Below are 17,670 nucleotides of genomic sequence, written 5' to 3'. Positions count from 1 at the left end.
CATGTTGACACTGGGGCCAACTCCTTCAGGATGACGGGCCTCGCTCAGGTCTGGAACTTTAGGACACGTCCCTCGGTGTAGGGAGTGTAGGACATGCCCCTCGGTAGGGAGTGTAGGACACGTAGAGTCCACAATACGTCCCTTGGTAGGAAGAGAAATTATTCCCAAGGTTGAGTTGCCTTGCATGTCAATTAACCTAAGAGGCCCAGAATTAAATTACACTAGTTTAGGTTCGCAAGACGTTGTTTGCAAACTCGCCTGGATTCATTGGTTGGCTGGAAAACTTTGTGATTTTGTTTTCCAGTTTATTTTTCCATCGCAAACTACTGCTGGACACAGAGCATAGTGCGATAAACAGCGTGGGGACTTAATAGTGGCAGTCGCATTTGAAATATTACAACTTATGTGTTGTACTTAACAAATGCATGAACACAGTTCATCACTGAAGGCCGTATTAAACATACATCTGTCCAGTGTTTTCTGGTGCTCCGTCTTTCGTCATATCTTTTTTCCTTTACCGAGACATTTAACGTTGTTTCTCTTCTTTAACTCTTGTTCAGTGTCGTTCAGCAAGTGTATCTCTGTTGTACACGATCCCAAACATCTTTCGTCACTTTGGTGGTGTTCTTGCTGTGAAACTGTTCATTCGTATATTAGCTTTGATATAAAGGTACCAGGTGAGAATTTTTTTAAATGGGAAATTCATGTGAGCAAGCAGGAGTGGAGGAAGGTAGATGGTTGTTCGTGGAAGTGGGTCTGCGTCAAGGATGTATAATGTTACCATGGCTGTTTGATCTGTTCTCGGACGGGATGGTGAGGGAGACGAATGCTGCGATCTTAAGAGGGATGGGCGGGTCTACAGTATATACATATAGGGGTTGTTAGAGAATGGGTGTGAAGAAATGGTGCCGTTGTTTGTTTGCTCGTGCATAACCCCACTATAACGAGAAACGGCGTACGGGTATGACAAGCCTCCCTCGAGGGAGAGGAGGAGTTGGCAAGAGGCGGTAAGGAGATGATGATGACTTCCTTGTGATGGAGTGGGACCTGGGACGACTGACTCACCCGTCGGAAGCAGAGGATCCTCGCTAATGTAAACATCGGCCACGGAGGAAGAGGGGACCCGGTCTGGTGAGGAGGGACCTGGAGAGGTCTGGAGGGACCTGGAGAGGTCTGGAGGGACCTGGGGAGGGCAGGAGTGACCTGGGGAAGGCTGGACGGACCTGGGGAAGGCTTGAGAAAATGTGTAGGAGGTAGAAAAAGAAAGAAAAGTATAAGGCCAAAAAGAGGAAAGAGAAGGAGAATGGAGAAGAAAAAGGAATAGAAAATGTGAATGGATGAATATGAGAAAGTGATGAAGAGAAGCAAAACGCGAAACCAAACTGGGAAATTAAGTACAAGAACAGTAATAAAGAAAAATAAAGAGTACAATGTCAAAAAACAGGATACCGGAGCAGCAGAAGGTAAGAAGGCAACCCTCGTCTGCGGTAAACAAAAAAAGAAATGAGAAGGGCGAGAAATAGGAGAGCAAATTGGTTTGTTTATGGAGAGTAGTGTGGGCCTGCCTGTCTGCCCAGTTTGCCCACGGCCTTGGTGTGGTGAGGTCGCCCTCTCACTCGCTCTTCCCTTGCTCCTCACTGCGTCTGGAGTGATTCCCGGGGACCATGAACGATACTGGAAGTCAGGGAGATCTCTCATGTGAGGCACGTCGTCCCGGATCCCTGTAGACGCTCGTGACCCTACTGGCAGAAACATAACACACGTGAAGAAGTGTCTTCCTACTGGCAGAAACTACAGAGGAGAGACGTGGTCGTGCATTTCTCCGGCCGGTGATAATACAAGTGTCCTCATCTCCAGCTGGGGAGAGTAAAGAAAGTGTTATAATAACATAAACTTGAACAGATCATTTAAGGTCTATAACCCAAGCGGAACCTGTTTATGCTCTGAGCCTTTGAAATAAGAAGTTGTTACTGTGAATATGAATCTGTCTACCGTCATGTTGTGGGTGTGGGTGGCTGGCCTTCTGCCGTCACCTGAGGTTACATCAGCAACGTTCTCCTCCTCTGACTACGAGAACACACTGGTGGAAGACCCGCTACAGCCCGTCTGGGATCGTCTGGACAATCTCTCGGGGGAGATTGTCACCGCGTTCGAGGGTAAGATGCAGAAATACGTGAGCGAGATGAAGCGTGACATGGAGAACAAGTTCAGCTCCCTCATGTCCCAGCTGAACGTGAGGACGAGTGCCATCGACAGCAACATTATGAACACCCTGAGCAATGTCTTGAACAAGGTGGCTCAGGTCAATACCTACTTGTCGTCCTGGATCGAGAACTTTTATACGGTACACATGCGGGCCGACGCCGACGAGGCTGTGCAGAAGTTAGAACTGCACGTGGATGTCAAAGTCTCGGCTTTGGAGAACAAGCTGATAGAACACATCAACACCGTCCTCGGGTCACTGACGGGCGTGGCTCCTGCTGCCTCGAGCAGAAACGTTACTGTGGCCAGCGAGGAGTCAGCGGTGTCTGTAACGACCGCCTCCGCCATGGAAACCAGAATTGTGAGCCGAATCACAGGCCAGCTGACCTCGCTCGAGTCCTCTGTGGCGGAGCAGCTGACCACCTTGTCGGGAACCTTGGCCTCCAAAAGTGACGACGCCCTGGCCACCTTCAACGCCCACTTCAGGAAGATTAACGAGCTGCTGACGGGGACGGACGAAGACGTTGATCACACCAGCACCTGCTCCACGTTGGTAGATAAGATCTCAGAGCTAATGGCGGCTGGAAGTCCTCAAGGTTCCTGCAGTAACGTGGACAGCGAGGTACACTCACTGTACCCTACAGTGGCCCCTGTAGACTCGGCAGAAGTGGTAGAGCTAGACTAACAACGACTGTAGTTCTGACACTGGGAATGGTAGCTGTAGATGAGTCGTAGGGTGCGCCTCTGGCTGCATCATCAGCACTGTATAGTGACAATAGTGGCAGAGGTTTTATCATAAGCGTGAGCAATAACAGCTATAACAGTAACCCTGCTAACAGTAGCAGTAACAGTAACCCTGCTAACAGTAGCAGTAACAGTAACCGTGCTAACAGTAGCAGTAACAGTAACCGTGTTAACAGCAGCAGTAACAGTAACCCTGCTAACAGTAGCAGTAACAGTAACAGTGCTAACAGTAGCAGTAACAGTAACCGTGTTAACAGCAGCAGTAACAGTAACCCTGCTAACAGTAGCAGTAACAGTAACAGTGCTAACAGTAGCAGTAACCGTGTTAACAGCAGCAGTAACAGTAACCGTGTTAACAGTAGCAGTAACCGTGCTAACAGTAGCAGTAACAGTAACCGTGCTAACAGTAGCAGTAATAGTAACCGTACTAACAGTAGCAGTAACAACTGTGCTAACAGTAGCAGTAACAGTAACCGTGCTAACAGTAACAGTAACTGTGCTAACAGTAGCAGTAAGTCTGTCATGAGCAGTTCTTACCTCGCTATACGATGTGTACAACCACAAGCGCCTGCCCTGTATCTTCCTGTGTGTGTCCGTGTGTTCGGAGTTTATTTTACATGTATATGTGGTTGTATATAAATAAGTGCATGAGAGACGTAAACTCGCAGGCTTTAGATGTCATAAGGAAAACGAACAAAGATTCTTTGTGTGAAACCATGCTCCTCCCCCCTCCCTCCTCCCCCAGCTGGAGGGGAGAGGGCTCCTGGCTCCGCCCACCCCACAGCAAGGGGTGAGGGTGAGGAAGGGGGGGGGGGGCACCACAGCCCATGCACCCCTAGTAGGCTACATGATGTAACCCCTGGTAGCCTGGCGTGGGGGTAAGTGGTCGACTGTAACGTGATGTAGTCCTTGGTAGACTGCAGGGTTCGTATCCACTCACCCAGGGTGGTGATACAGGGCTGTATTCAGTTGAAGTTGTATTACGTAAGTTGTGTTGTTGTGTTGTGTCACACAGCTGCCAGAAGGTTTGTGTTGTGTTGTGTTGTGTTGTGTCACACAGGCTGCCAGAAGGTTTGTGTGTGGCAGTATTGATATTGCTGCAGGGTGGCAATGTTGACGGGTCCTGGTCTTGGTGTATAGACCATATACCAAAACAAAGATCAAAGCCGAAAATCTCTTGCGCATACATTGAGCACCTCTTCCCGATGGTCAGAGATGCACAGTAGAGGGTTATCTGCTGTACCCGCGGACCCTCCGCTGTCTGCAGTCGTGAGGACCATTCCAGGCAGTGGTCCGCGGCTCCCTGGCTCCCGCCACACGCAGTCTCGGCTGTGTGTACACAGCATCGAATCCCCTCTTCCAGTCCTTCTGTCTCCATCCTCCTCTCGGTTTCTCTTTGTCTTTCTTTCTTTTCCCCCCCCCCCCCCCTTTCACTCGTGTTTCGTGGTTTATATGTATAGTTTTCAGTTTTCTTAATCCTCTTGATTGCTCCTCTCCCTCCCTCACTCACTCACACATTATTGGGATGAGGTCATCCACTCAGTGCGTGAGAACAGGTTCACCCCCGTCCACAGAGAGTCGTGCCCTCAGACAGTGGATCTCTCTATTTACTTGGTGTGAGTTGCTGTTGACCGTCACTGATATATTCACCATAATTTGTGTCATATGTTTGACGTCTTGTGAGGTTCTGCATGGTCATTATTTGCTGTGAGTCATATAATGACCTGGAGGGTCGTCATGATCTGCTTGGGTGCCTTCGGCCTTATGACCATAAATCATGCTCTTGAGGACGCAAATGCTGGCGGGTTCCTGGGCTGGAGGACGCCATTACTGGCGGGTTTCTGTGCTGGAGGACGCCATTACTGGCGGGTTCCTGTGCTGGAGGACGCCATTACTGGCGGGTTTCTGGGTTTGTTGATTAGGCTTCAGTGTCATTAGGTCTGTCAGCGTCAAGTTTAACGACACCTTCAGGTGCTCGAGATTGTTCTCAGCACATATGGCCACCACAACCATTACTGGTTATCTGTATCGAAGAACCCCTTCCATCCATCTCCCCCTCCTCCCCCAGCGGGAGAATACCGCCAAATTTATCCGTCAGTTGAGCAAGAGTTGGGATACGTGACTGGGGTTGAGCTGACGATTTCCCCTTCAGAAGCTCAGAGTCGGATCTGACAGACTGGCTACACACAAAGTAATGAGGCGACCAGTGTTGTGTTACTCCTGTCTACATTTTCCCACCTCCTACCCAGCAAACCTACATTATTATTGACTTCTTTTTCTTACTTTTGTTGAGTTCAACTCATAGTTATGAAAAATCCGTCTGATGGCTCGCTTTTCTAAGATTTAAAATCTTGTTGTAGGAAATGTTGAAGAGATGCACAGTTGCCTTCAGCCAGTGATGGGAACTTATGCAGTGAGCTGTAAATAGTCCCACTTTCTTCGCTCCCAAATGATGTTTTATCGGTCTGTTTGGATAAAGTCAACCTCTGCCTTCTTATCTGGAACTCGTCTCAAGACTTTGTTTAACTTTTTTTTCCTTAATCTTGCCTCTTCCAGCCGTGTTCCTTTGCCTCCTGCCTCCCACGCTTCCCCTGGTCCTGCCCTTTCGATGCTTCCTTCTTCTGGCCATCGTCAACACGTCCGTAATGTCAAAGCGTCCAAGTGCATTTTTTTCAGGGTTTCCTTCAGGAAAGTAAGGCATCGTGCACTCAGCTTTGACGGTGTGAACTAGGTCTCCGTATCTAAGACCTGTCTGTCTGTCTGTCTGTCTGTCTTAACAGTATTAATCATAGCATGACTTATTTAGGGAGAAAAAGCTCAGGAAGACAATATCTTTTACAGGAAGACAATGTCTTAAAAGAAAGACATCAATCTAATAGATTAAGTTGCTTTGTCTTTTTGCACATAACAAAATAAATATGGTAAATTAGAAACTATATATATATATATATATATATATATATATATATATATATATATATATATATATATATAACGATTTTTCTTGTTACATAGGGTGATATATGTTTGGCTGCTGATTTATGACATGTGTTCATGTGTTCATGTTCCTGATGTCACATTTTACTCACTTCATTACAGTCAGTCAGTCAGCTGACGGCAGCGTTGGGACAGATGCGGGATTCCAGGGTGTTTCTCCCGCGGGATTGCTCAGACCAGCACTGGCAGCATCCAGAGGCTCCCAGCGGCATCTACCAGACCTACCCTACCATGGACCCTAAGGTACAGTACCGTCTTCCAGAACCTACCCCTCCCATGGACCCTAAAGTAGCGTACTGTCTCCCAGACCTATCTAGCCATGGGGCTTGAGGTAAGATGCCATCGTCCAAACTTTTCCAATCCAACCCTGAGCATCTCGCATTCAGATACGGAACACGGCAGATGGCTGCTTGAATTTTCACTTGGAACGTATTGTCTTTCGTTGTTTAACTTCCGCTCTTATCCCGTAGGCACCCGTGACTGTCTGGTGCGACATGGGAGAAGAAGGTGGTGCTAAAGAGGACGGTGGCTGGACCGTCATTCTCAGACGACGCAACACTACCTGGGGCCTGACCAGTTTCAACAGGTGTGTGTGGGTGTCTCTCTCTCGCGCATGTGCTGGGTCGTCGACAAATGACCATATTTTTTTAATGGGAAGAAACAGTTTCTTCTCAGACTTGAGTATACGAGGGAGACATGCTGGTGTTTGCTATAATCCCCGATGACAATAAGCGTTGTCATTTCGACCACTTCAGGACAGACACGTTGTCTGTTAGCATTGCTATGAAACTTGGTAATAGTGTCATCTCCAGAGTTCACCCTCCATGTTTCACCTGCGTCATAGTCCGAACTGAGTCGATGTTAAACGTTTTTCATCTCCGCAGGACGTGGTCAGAGTACCGCGCAGGGTTCGGTATGCCGGGGGAGGGCGAATGGTGGTACGGTCTGTCCTCCCTCCACGCCCTCACCTACCGCCAGCCTTACGAGGTCCACTTCCTCATGCACGACATAGAACGCGGCCTCTTCCAGGCACTCTACTCTACCTTCAGGTTTGTACCGGATCCAGTTGCACCACTTGCATGCCATCAGCACCAAGGGCATTTATTTTCCAGGTCCAGAGCATCTTTTCCAGGCCTGCCACTCCAACTTCAGGTACTTCTCAAGCCTATTGTATCTTTCCTAAGCCTAATACAACAATTCCAGTACCATTACACCTTTGAAAATGCTTTAGAACTAATTTACTTGTACCCGTTTCGCTACGCCACTCCCTGAAGTGTACGGCACTGCAGTAGAGGCTGAATGCTAGGGCGAGCAAATGTGGTCTGTCGGTGGAGCTGGGATGGTTGACGAGCATTTCATCATAGTGATATGGTCTGTGCTGACTTAACAAGTCTCTCTCTCTCTCTCTCTCTCTCTCTCTCTCTCTCTCTCTCTCTCTCTCTCTCTCTCAACGAAAATTTCTGATCACCGACTGTTTCTTCGTCTTGTGCATACCATCTTCCTGGTTGTGAGCCTGGTAGGTCAGAGAGAGAGAGAGAGAGAGAGTCAGTCCTTCACCAGGTTAACACTCATTCTGGCCATGTGTCTTCCCAGGGTGGAGGATGAGGCCAAGAACTACCGGCTGATCGTGGACGGCTACTCCGGGAACGTGAGCGTGGACGCCCTCTCTTCCATGCACCACGGGAGTCCTTTCACCACACCAGACCGGGACAATGATGAATGGGACGAAGGCAACTGCGCCGTCAGCAACAGCGGTGGCTGGTGGTTCAACGCCTGCCACTACGCCACGCTGACGGCGCCCTTCCCGACCTCCTCCCAGCGCTCGGCCAAGACCATCCGTTGGGTCACGGACGATGAAGACGGCTGGCTCGTCCTGGACGACGTGACCGTCCAGATCAGACCGGCCAACTACGGCCAGAGGTTCCAGGCTCATGCCGTTGATTAGGGAGGTGTCGTCCCTCACATCGCTGGAGGCTCGTGCCTCCCACAGGGCAGGAGGGAAGAAGGAGGAAACAACATAATATTTGACTTCAGAAAATGGTAAACACACGAGGTGTCGAGGAGGACCATTTGCCTCAAAACGTCATTGTTATTGGCAAGGACAAACAATAGTGACTGATGACAATACCAGGAATTACGGATAACACGAACAGCCGAGTGATAGAAACATCATTAATTATTTGGTAAGTTCAGTACTCTTTAATTGATTCTATCATCAGATATTTTTTGTACCTAAAAGAACAAAGTGGCTGATGACACAAAAGTTTGAGAGTAACATAAGAAAGTTAGTATGGGTAGCAAGGTATATACACTGTCGGTAGCAAGGTATATAAACTCGGTAGCACGGTATATAAACTCAGTAGCAAGGTATGTAAAGTGTCAGTAGCAAGGTATGTAAACTGTTGGTAGCAAGGTATATAAACTGTTGGTAGCAAGGTATATAAACTATCGGTAGCAAGGTATATACACTTTCGGTAGCAAGGCATATAAATTGTCGGTAGGAAGGCATGTAAAATTGTAATAGTTGGGTTGAACTGTAATGTGTGGTGTGACCTAAGAGTTAACTATATCACGGGAGTTTGTTCACCTGCTGTGTCAGCCAGGGAGGAGCTGGGCGACACCTCACACTCCTGGCAAGTTGTCGTGGTAATTATTCCCAGGTGACTGTAGTTATCTTTTATCTTGTAGTAGATATGGAGAATATTGTCTCTGGTATGTAGTGTGGTTCTTACTGTTGTTAGAAGGTAGTTCCTGTCATATAACATACTAATGGATTTTTTTTTTAATTAAATTTTTCTTTATTTTTTTTTGTAAAAGAAATAATTTACCTGTGCCATCCACTTGTGTGTACAGTATGTTACCTGACTGTAGTTAGCCAAGTTCTGAACTTTGAAAAATGTAACTTTTCCAGACTGCTTACTTGAAATGTTGTTTTGGGATTTTAGATAAACATCATAGAGTGCATAAATAGAGTTGGATATTCTTGATCCTACACAAAGTAGAAGACTAATGTGGAGTGTAGTGTTGCTGACGAATAGTACATGTTGCAGAAACTCTCTCAACACCTGACTCTTGTGTACCTCTGTTCTTGATTCGTGAGTTCTCCTTACTAACCCCTTGAACCTGACAGCACTACCCTTGGGTATGACGATTTCAGTTTCAATCCTTTTATTGACTCATGCTTACAGGAAGAGCCAGTTCGAAGCCCACGACAAAAGGTCTTTACTGAAGGGACGAACCATATGTCCCCCAAGACCATGGGTCTATACATGTCGGTATTTGTTTTTCTTCTATTTTCTCCTGATTTTGATGGGATACGAACGGTACCAAGATAATGTCTCACCCACTAAGGACCATTATGCGTGTTTGGGGAGGCGAGAGTCGAACCTGTGGGCGTAGTTCGCCGGTCGGACCTTGACCGTGACATCATCAAGAACGAGGGTCTGCAGGTTGTCCATCTTGAGCCAGCGGATGGTCTTCGCCGAACGGTCCAGGCTGGCAGGGTAGGGAGCCGTCAGGGTGAGGTAGACACAGTTGTTGTACCACCAGCCGCCGGCGTACTGCAGGGCACAGCTCCCAGCCTGCCACCCGTCCTGGTCCCGGTCCCAGGTGCTGAAGGGCCACCGTCCCTGGTGCTCCATCTTGAATGCGTCTGTCGTCACGTTCCCCGTGAAGCCCTCGGCGACCAGGCGGAAACCATGAGCTTCGTCCTCCACCCTGCCGGAGGAGGAACAGTGTAAGGTCAAGGTGTTGGTTGGTGGTGACCCTATGCAGGAATAGGTTCGAGGTATGGGTGTTAAACGTAAGGTCACGGGATGGTTGGCTAACCCTTTGTAGAGGGACAAGGTCAGGGGATGGGTGACGTGCCTTCAGGTTGATGGGACATGGTCAAGGGGCAAATGTTAAGCATTAAAGCTTCAAAATAAGGATCGTGAAATAGTTACAAATGCTGACACACACACACACACACACACACACACACACACACACACACACACGCACATCCTTGTCTATTTTTCAGACATCTCATTTTAAATCTCTCCGTGAATGTTTGCTTGTTAGAGCAGGAACTTGAGGTTGATGTTTGTTGTTGATACCGGGTTGAAGTATTTGCTTCCAGAGGTTGTGGATGGTGTTGTTGTTGTTGTTGTTGTGGTCGTTTCCTGGATGTTAAACGTTGCAAGATTTCCCCAAGTAATGGTCACTTCAGGTACGTACTGGGTCCTCTGACGTCGGGGAAATGTTTGGAAAAGCTGCCTCCCCTGGTTGAGCTAAATATGAAGGAACAAAGAAACTAATTTTCTTTGTTAACAGTCGCAGCCAAGTGATACCAGCCAATCATACGCCTCAAGATCTTTGGCTCGATGCTAGGCGATCAGATCTCGACTCGCCGTCATGAGGCCCACATGGAAGGCACGACGTGCTAATCCCATGATTGTTTTCAGAGGCATCGTTAGATTTGTCATAGTATCTATATATTTATATATATACCTCTAGAAAGCATGGACGTATTCAGACATTTAAAGACGTATTTAATCCTTCCACAGTACTTTCTTGCGCACATGTGTGACGTCTTCCCGCCTTGGTGATCCGTGGATAACCTTGAGGATTTTCATTTTGATTTAGAAATGCTGGTAACACATGGCATTTATGTATTCTTAGAGACGTGGGCGGGAAAGTTGAAGACGTATGTATATGTCATCAGGACTTGGTCACAGCACGTAAAGGCCTAGAGAAATACCATTTCTCCAGATACATGACAGGGACACTTGAGTGTGAGGTGCACCCAGGAAAAGCGTACCATGGTGTACACGCACTTGAAGCTGGTACACCGAACTTGGAAGAGGTTTACTGGATATGAAACATGGTTTATTAAGTTTAGACACACACAGTTGCATTAAGCAAGAAACACATGCTCGGTGTCTGAAGCGTATTCGTTGGTAATGTAGGTCTTGAATAGGTATACCGGAACGGGAACATACTTGGAAGAGTTACTGAAATTGAAACTTATATATTGGGTCTCTGGCACCTGTGAAAGTGGAGTACTGAATCAGGAAACCATATGCTGAGACTGGAACAAACCTGGAGGTGGTGTATAAACCTTGGGACAGATGTACCTGAAGGTGGTTTAGTGCTTATGGAATGAACCTGAAGATAATATGCTGAGCTTGCAACAGACTTGGAAGTGGCAAGAGGACTTTCACAGCGGGCCTGGAATAGATTTTTTGTATTGGTTAAACATCCCCGAAAGGTAATGTTGAGGTCCTGGAATTGGTATGCTCGTGCTGGAACATACCTGAAGGTAGCACAACAAGACTGGATCATACCCAGAAGCGGTATAGTAGACCTTGAAAACATGATTTTGCCTTGGAAAAGAGATAATGGTGGTAAAGTGGGTCTGGAACAAATGCAGCTGGCATGAAGCATGCTTGAAGATTATCCAGTAATCTTAGAACACTCGTACTTGCCCTGGAACATACCTGAAGGAATTGTAGTGGGCCTCAAAGTAGCCCAGTTCCATGTCGTGCATGAGGAAGTGGACCTCGTAAGGCTGGCGGTAGGTGAGGGCGTGGAGGGAGGCCAGACCGTACCACCACTCGCCCTCTCCCGGCATACCGAACCCTGCGCGGTACTCTGACCACGTCCTGCGGGGAGCCCAAGACCACAGTTAAGCTAGCAGCACCTTTATCTTGACATAGATAATAAAAGGTCATGATGAGATTTCCCCCCGAACATTCATTCCCTGTGTCATTAAGGAAACCCTTTTTGCATTCCTGAAAACGATAGAATATTTGGGAATGATTTATTAGTATGTAAACCGTGGAGTGGGTTGGTCAGATTATTGCATGAAATTTGGAATAAGTACCTAATACGTTTTCTGTTTGTGGTAAGGTCAGCTGTGCTGTATCCCTGGTGCTTGCTGTATCGTCGTGGTCACCCATTTATGTATTTCTTCCCCGAGAAATAAGTAATTACGACGAGAGTTTACCATTCGTCAGGGCAAGCACACAGCAGGAAAACTTTGCTTTAAGGATAACGAGTTCGGTCGTGTGAACGTTGGCCTGTGGTATGTGTGAGGAGTGTGTACCTGTTTGTGCAGTGATGCCAGCAACTCTTAAGTGTATGTGAGGAAGACAAACAGCTTCCGGGACGAAACACCTTACCTGTTGAAGTCAGTAAGGCCCCAAGAAGTATTCTGACGCCTAAGAATGACGGTCCAGCCGCCGTCGTCCGTGGCTCCGTCTTGCCCCATGTCACACCACACCGCTACCGCCACCTGTCGACCGCAAGTAAACAAGTCACTAACACAGTACCTTATACACGGGTCTCGAACCTCGCACGGTACTAGATCTGAGGGTCCGTGGTGGGTTAGGTCTGGAAGGGTCGGGGGATGGGTTAGGTCTGGAAGGGTCGGGGGATGGGTTAGGTCTGGAAGGGTCGGGGGATGGGTTAGATCTGGAAGGGTCGGGGGATGGGTTAGATCTGGAAGGGTCGGGGTTGGGTTACGTCTGGAAGGGTTGGGGATGGGTTAGGTCTGGAAGGGTCGGGCGGGGGTTAGGTCTGGAAGGGTCGAGGGGGGGGGGGGGGGTTAGGTCTGGAAGGGTCCGTGGTGGGTTAGGTCTGGAAGGGTCGAGGGGTGGGTTAGGTCTGGAAGGCAATACTGTACGTTATGGTCCATCTTAAGCTGGTTTTGGAAGACGGTACTGTACCTTAGGGTCCATGGTAGGGTAGGTCTGGAAGACGCCGCTGGGGGATTGGGGCTGGTGCCAGTGAAGGTCGGAACAGTCCCGGGGTAGGAAGGCGGGCGACTCCCGCAGTTGGGCCACGGCCGACCTCAGCTCCTGCACAGTCTGAGGAGGACAACATGAAATTTGTAGATGTCTAATGCCTATTAAGGGTGGTCTACGCTGTAAGGCTTTAACCTGCCTGGAGCGTAAACATGAGGTTAGATCTGCTGATACAAAGATGAGCAAGTTGCTATCGCGTTCAGCACAGAAATGATTTTCCTGCGAGGGTCCGTGTGTCACGATTGTCTTTGCCATGCACGTATGTTGTAAAACTGAAATTTCCACAATTTCCCACACCTGAGTTGCAGCATTTGCTAGGAGGAAAAGTTTTCCTGAGTGCAGTGCATTTTTGCGCAAGTGATTTTATGGAATAACTTTTGTCTCTTCACGAGTTGGAAACGTTTGGTGTGCGTATAAAGTGTCTTACTCATGCGTTTAGGGACGTGTGGTGTAAGTCTCATCTTGTACCTTAAAGAAAGTTTTCCATTACGTTCTATTTCAATCGTCATTGACGGAAGGACGTCTCCACCACCTTATCTTACCAAGACTGGAGTACCTCAGGGATCTGTCCTAGGGCCTTCCCTCTCTCATCTTTCCCTGAATTACTTTTTTTTTTTTTAGCCTTGTAGCCTAGTTTATTGTTAAACCAACGATTCCCCTTTACATACTTCATCTCAGGGTCCTTCCTCTTCTCACTCTGATACACACACTTATGTCTGGCTCTGAACATATTTCCATTTTGATCCAAGGCTGTGCAACGCATTGGAGAAACTATATTCTGCATGACTTCATCTGTTTGAAAACTGTCACTACACATGTACCTGTACTTTCGAATCTCGCTCGTTTCTTTTTGATGTATTCTTCAAGAAATGCAGATCTATGGCGTACTATTGTCCATGATGCCACCTGCCCATATTACTGCATATCTGGAGCGACGGCTCTTCCATCTCTGCCCCACCAAGAGTGAAATCAAGAATTCGCGAACCACCAACTCTCCTGTTATCAGTTTTATATGAGTTGCCTAAAGATTGGGGCATGGTTTAGCCCGTACCATGTCGGGTATAATAGTAATGATGATGATTATGATGATAATGATAATGATGATACGATAGTTGACCTTGCGGGAGAATAGGGAGACCAGGCGGGCAGTGGGAGGAGGAGGAGTAGTAGTAGTAGGAGGAGGAGGAGGAAGGGAAGGCCGTGTTATATACCAAGTTACAGAGGCGGCGTTGTGCACGGCCCCGTGGGTTGGGGAGGCTGGTGGCACGGGGTATGTGAGGTTCCCTGTGTGTGTGTGTGCTGGGTGGTGGTGGTATGAGGGAGAGAGAAAAAAATGGACGAGTCAACGTGGAAAAATAGTGAAGCCAATGGTTGTTTATGCTGTCCTTGATATTTTTCTCTGTGTCCGCTTGAGCATTCTCGTTTCCCTTTTGACATTTTTCGTAAAATATTTACAAACATTCATTGGCGGACCGGCTTGGCCTGGGTATGAGGGTGTGTAGAATAAACAGAAAACAACGGAACGCTGGCGACGAATTACGTACGTTTTTTTACTTCCGAATTTTAGCTGTAGGTGCGTTGTACTGGCTGGTCGTGTCGTGGTGGGATATATCTGTGTGTCTGTCGGTACAGTGTGGTCAGTTGTGTGGTTCTGAGGAGTACAATGTTCTTACTCGGATCAGTGGGAGGTTGCTGGTAGTGGGAGACAGTCCTTGCCTCAGAACCACGTTCCTGGTACCTAACAACGTCTTGAGAGACTTGAGAAACGTGTGAGAGAGAGAGAGAGAGAGAGAGAGAGAGAGAGAGAGAGAGAGAGAGAGAGAGAGAGAGAGATTTCTGGTAGCGAGAGATGTAACTGGATCGGACCTTCTTTGCGCTGATGTCTTGTATTTATTTCCGCAAATAACGCGACTGTATTGTGCAAATCCTCCTATCTCGTAGGCAGTGATGCGGAGGACAGACCCAACCCACTTAAAAGATGTGAACTGTCACCAGAATGTTCGTACACCCTACGGCACTGTTTGCTGGACTGACGTAAGATTAGTCAATTATCATTCCTACTATAGGAGATATGTGGAAACCTTTGATCCATAAGGATATTTTGACCCAGGCAAGTGAGAGCATCCTAACTTTGGCAGTTATTTAAACCCTTATGTAGCCTAGGAGAAGTTAGATTAGTTTACTTAAATCGGGGATACATCATTATTATGAGGATTACATGTTTTAACATAATGATAAACATCACCTAATAACGTAGGAAAGGAAGTGTCTCTGAAATGACAGATTTTACGAGTCAAGTAGATAATGTTTCAGGTTGTAAGTTAGTAGCATGTGTTTGGTATCAGCAGTTGTGGCAAACTCTCGTGAGTGTCTTGTCCAGCCTCAGCCAGACCACAAACACCGTCATGTTGTCTGCTGTTCGTCTTGTTCGTGGGGTCATGAATGCGATGATCTTGCCTGCGTGTTGTGTTAGTACATGGGTTGGTTGAGACGCTCCTGGCACTTAAAGAGAGAGCTTCATGAGAAAGAATTGCGGTAGAGGTTGTTTACAGTCCTACCTTTTCTGGCAAAGATTTTTTAACATTCTAATTTGGAAAAATTGGAGAAGCGCTCTCTATCTCTGGACCTGAAATGTACCTAACCTTAATTGAAAGTGTTCAGATGTGCTGTCGTTAAGAAACTTGCTCAAGGCATGGGCATATTAGACTTCGTTTTATCTGTAGATGAGGATTTTTTCTAGAGTGTGATTGGGGGGGAAAAGTTCGGTACTAGTGAATACTAATAGATTGGATTTGACTTCGGTTTGTTAGTGAATCTACAATATGATCATGAGTGACATGGGCAGTGGAAACGTATCTGTAGTAAGCGTCAGTCAGATGTTTCATATCGCAAGAACATATGTGCCAGTGCGTAGTAGACAACAGTCATGTTCCAGAACTAAACATCGTCGAACTGTTTTACCAAATAACAGAAATGATGACGTTCATACCGCCACCATCTTCTCTACAACAGCAGCAGTAACGTACCTCTTCAATAAGAACAGTGTTGTAAGCTTCCAACCCTGACCCATTCACAGTCTCTGGTGTCTTCGTCAGCTGAGAGAACTGGCTCAACAATCTGGTGCAGTTCCTCGTGTCTTCCTTAACATCGAGGAGTCCAGACAAGTTCCTGGATGTCTTAGTGACGTATGTCTCGATGCTGAGGAAGACGTCAATATTGGAGGTAATGATACGTGTGAGGCCCTTCATCTGGTCCTTTATTCTGGCCTCCATGGAAGTCAGCTTGGAGAGGGTTTCTTCCTTGACCTGTGCTTGTACCTTAGTAACGCTGCTGGTCAGTTTGTCTTCCAGAAGCGATAATTTGGAATTCAAGTGATGGAGGTCACCCTGGGTCGCGAGGTGGTAGTGTTCCATCTGGAGCTGGAACCCCTTGAGGATCTCCTTCGGCATCTTGTCCATCCGGTTCCACGTGATGTACAGGGGGTCCTCGGCCAGGGTCATGACGTAGTCCAGGTGCTGGTCGCCTGTTTGGGTGTACTGCGCCCACACCAACACGGCACACAACACCCACACTCGATCATGCATTATTACTCACGTGAGAGTTTGCTTCACTTTGAACCAAGTTGTATTTGTCTTTCAGTTGTTTTACAAGTTTAATTTGACTTTTCTTTTGTCAATTTTAAAATGCGCATTTATTCATGTGTTCAACTGGAAATTAGATCCAGATAGATTTTTCCAGTCTTTTCCGTTTCTCGAACTTTGCTATTGTATAGTGTTGAAACACCGATCAGTGATCGCCAATATCACTGGGTATCGCCCTGAGAGTTTGTACAGATAAGATGGATATAGAGAGGCGACACAGGTCTAAGATGGAGAGAAATGCTGCTGCTCCTACAAACGCTCGCTCACGACTGGGAAACGGCACTGCTTGTCCAAGAGTAATTAAGGAACATCTCTGTGCTGTAAGAAAGCTCCTTTAATCCGAGATACACGTTTGAAACCCGAGCCCAAGACTTATTTAACTTGATAGCAAAAGAGATCCTTTAGCGGTCCCTGCATGAGAAAATGTCTCGTGTCGTTTCCGTATTCTGTTGATGAGTCGAGTCGTTCCTCATGGGACGTACTGCGGCCTCAACTTTATCTTGTTCCCATAGTGACCACAGATCCAAGAGACCTGGGGATGAGGCTGGTGCCGCTACTGGCTTCTGGCACAATAGGCCTGTGGATGAGGCTGCTCCCCCTCTCTGGTTGTCGTCCCAGGAAACCTGTGGGTGAGGAGTGCCTTGAGGGATTTCATATCGTGTGTCTCATGATATACACTGTGGTTTCCTACCCACAAGTTGTAAAGACCAGGAACGCGAACAGTACGATCCCTGAACACGACAATCTGGCTTTTGAACGCGAGAGTGAGAGCCTCGGACGTGATGGATTGAGTATTTACCTCATAAGGCCATCATACCAAAGGATCGTACCATCCGCTTTTGAGGTCAGTGGAACTGATGCCTTTACTGAAAATGCGTTTGATAGCGTCACTATCCTTAGTGGACATGATGGTGTGAAACATACTACATTCGCTCGCTGCAGTAGGTCACAGTGATGCGCGTGATCTACCATTTGCTGATAACCACTAGGGAAAAAGAAACACGAAATGTCCCAAGTGTTCTTTCGTGCAGTAACACTACTGACGATGTAATTATACGAAAGTGCACTTTGGACTTACTGTGTTTCGTTTTCCCTCTTGATTATCAGTATATATATATATATATATATATATATATATATATATATATATATATATATATATATATATATATATATATATATATAGTTTTTAAAACCTAATTGCCTCTCCTGCCGCAGCGAGGTAGCGTCAGAAACGAATGAACAACGGCCTCGTTTGCACACGTCCTCTCCGTAACTGGCATGTATAATGCACCATA

At 47.0% G+C, this 17,670-nt stretch overlaps 2 protein-coding genes across 2 annotated transcripts; one reads left to right on the top strand and one right to left on the bottom strand.

The window, feature by feature from the left end:
- The first annotated feature begins 1,566 nt into the window (after positions 1–1,566).
- On the top strand, positions 1,567–8,915 carry LOC139763277 (uncharacterized). Its single transcript, XM_071689230.1, has 5 exons — positions 1,567–2,824; positions 6,046–6,186; positions 6,414–6,529; positions 6,828–6,992; positions 7,537–8,915. Exons 1-5 carry the CDS (start codon positions 1,979–1,981, stop codon positions 7,886–7,888), a joined length of 1,620 nt encoding a protein of 539 aa, XP_071545331.1. The 5' UTR covers positions 1,567–1,978; the 3' UTR covers positions 7,889–8,915.
- LOC139763279 (tenascin-R-like) lies at positions 8,718–17,252 on the bottom strand. Its single transcript, XM_071689232.1, has 5 exons — positions 15,758–17,252; positions 12,654–12,794; positions 12,108–12,220; positions 11,424–11,588; positions 8,718–9,660 (listed from the first exon to the last, which is right to left on the bottom strand). Exons 1-5 carry the CDS (start codon positions 16,313–16,315, stop codon positions 9,300–9,302), a joined length of 1,338 nt encoding a protein of 445 aa, XP_071545333.1. The 5' UTR covers positions 16,316–17,252; the 3' UTR covers positions 8,718–9,299.
- Positions 17,253–17,670: the final 418 nt, after the last annotated feature.

The sequence above is a fragment of the Panulirus ornatus genome, chromosome 46, assembly GCF_036320965.1.
Source record: "Panulirus ornatus isolate Po-2019 chromosome 46, ASM3632096v1, whole genome shotgun sequence".
In the NCBI taxonomy this organism is placed as follows: domain Eukaryota; kingdom Metazoa; phylum Arthropoda; class Malacostraca; order Decapoda; family Palinuridae; genus Panulirus; species Panulirus ornatus.
This window is presented reverse-complemented; position numbering and strand designations above follow the sequence as displayed.

Coding starts and splice junctions, on each gene's coding strand:
- LOC139763277 (XM_071689230.1), top strand. CDS start 1,979: ATGAATCTGTCTACCGTCATGTTGTGGGTGTGGGTGGCTGGCCTTCTG. Junction 2,825..6,045: donor GCAGTAACGTGGACAGCGAG/GTACACTCACTG, acceptor ACTTCATTACAG/TCAGTCAGTCAGCTGACGGC. Junction 6,993..7,536: donor GCACTCTACTCTACCTTCAG/GTTTGTACCGGA, acceptor GTGTCTTCCCAG/GGTGGAGGATGAGGCCAAGA.
- LOC139763279 (XM_071689232.1), bottom strand. CDS start 16,315: ATGCATGATCGAGTGTGGGTGTTGTGTGCCGTGTTGGTGTGGGCGCAG. Junction 12,795..15,757: donor ACACTGTTCTTATTGAAGAG/GTACGTTACTGC, acceptor TGTCCTCCTCAG/ACTGTGCAGGAGCTGAGGTC. Junction 11,589..12,107: donor GGCCTTACTGACTTCAACAG/GTAAGGTGTTTC, acceptor GGCTCCCCGCAG/GACGTGGTCAGAGTACCGCG.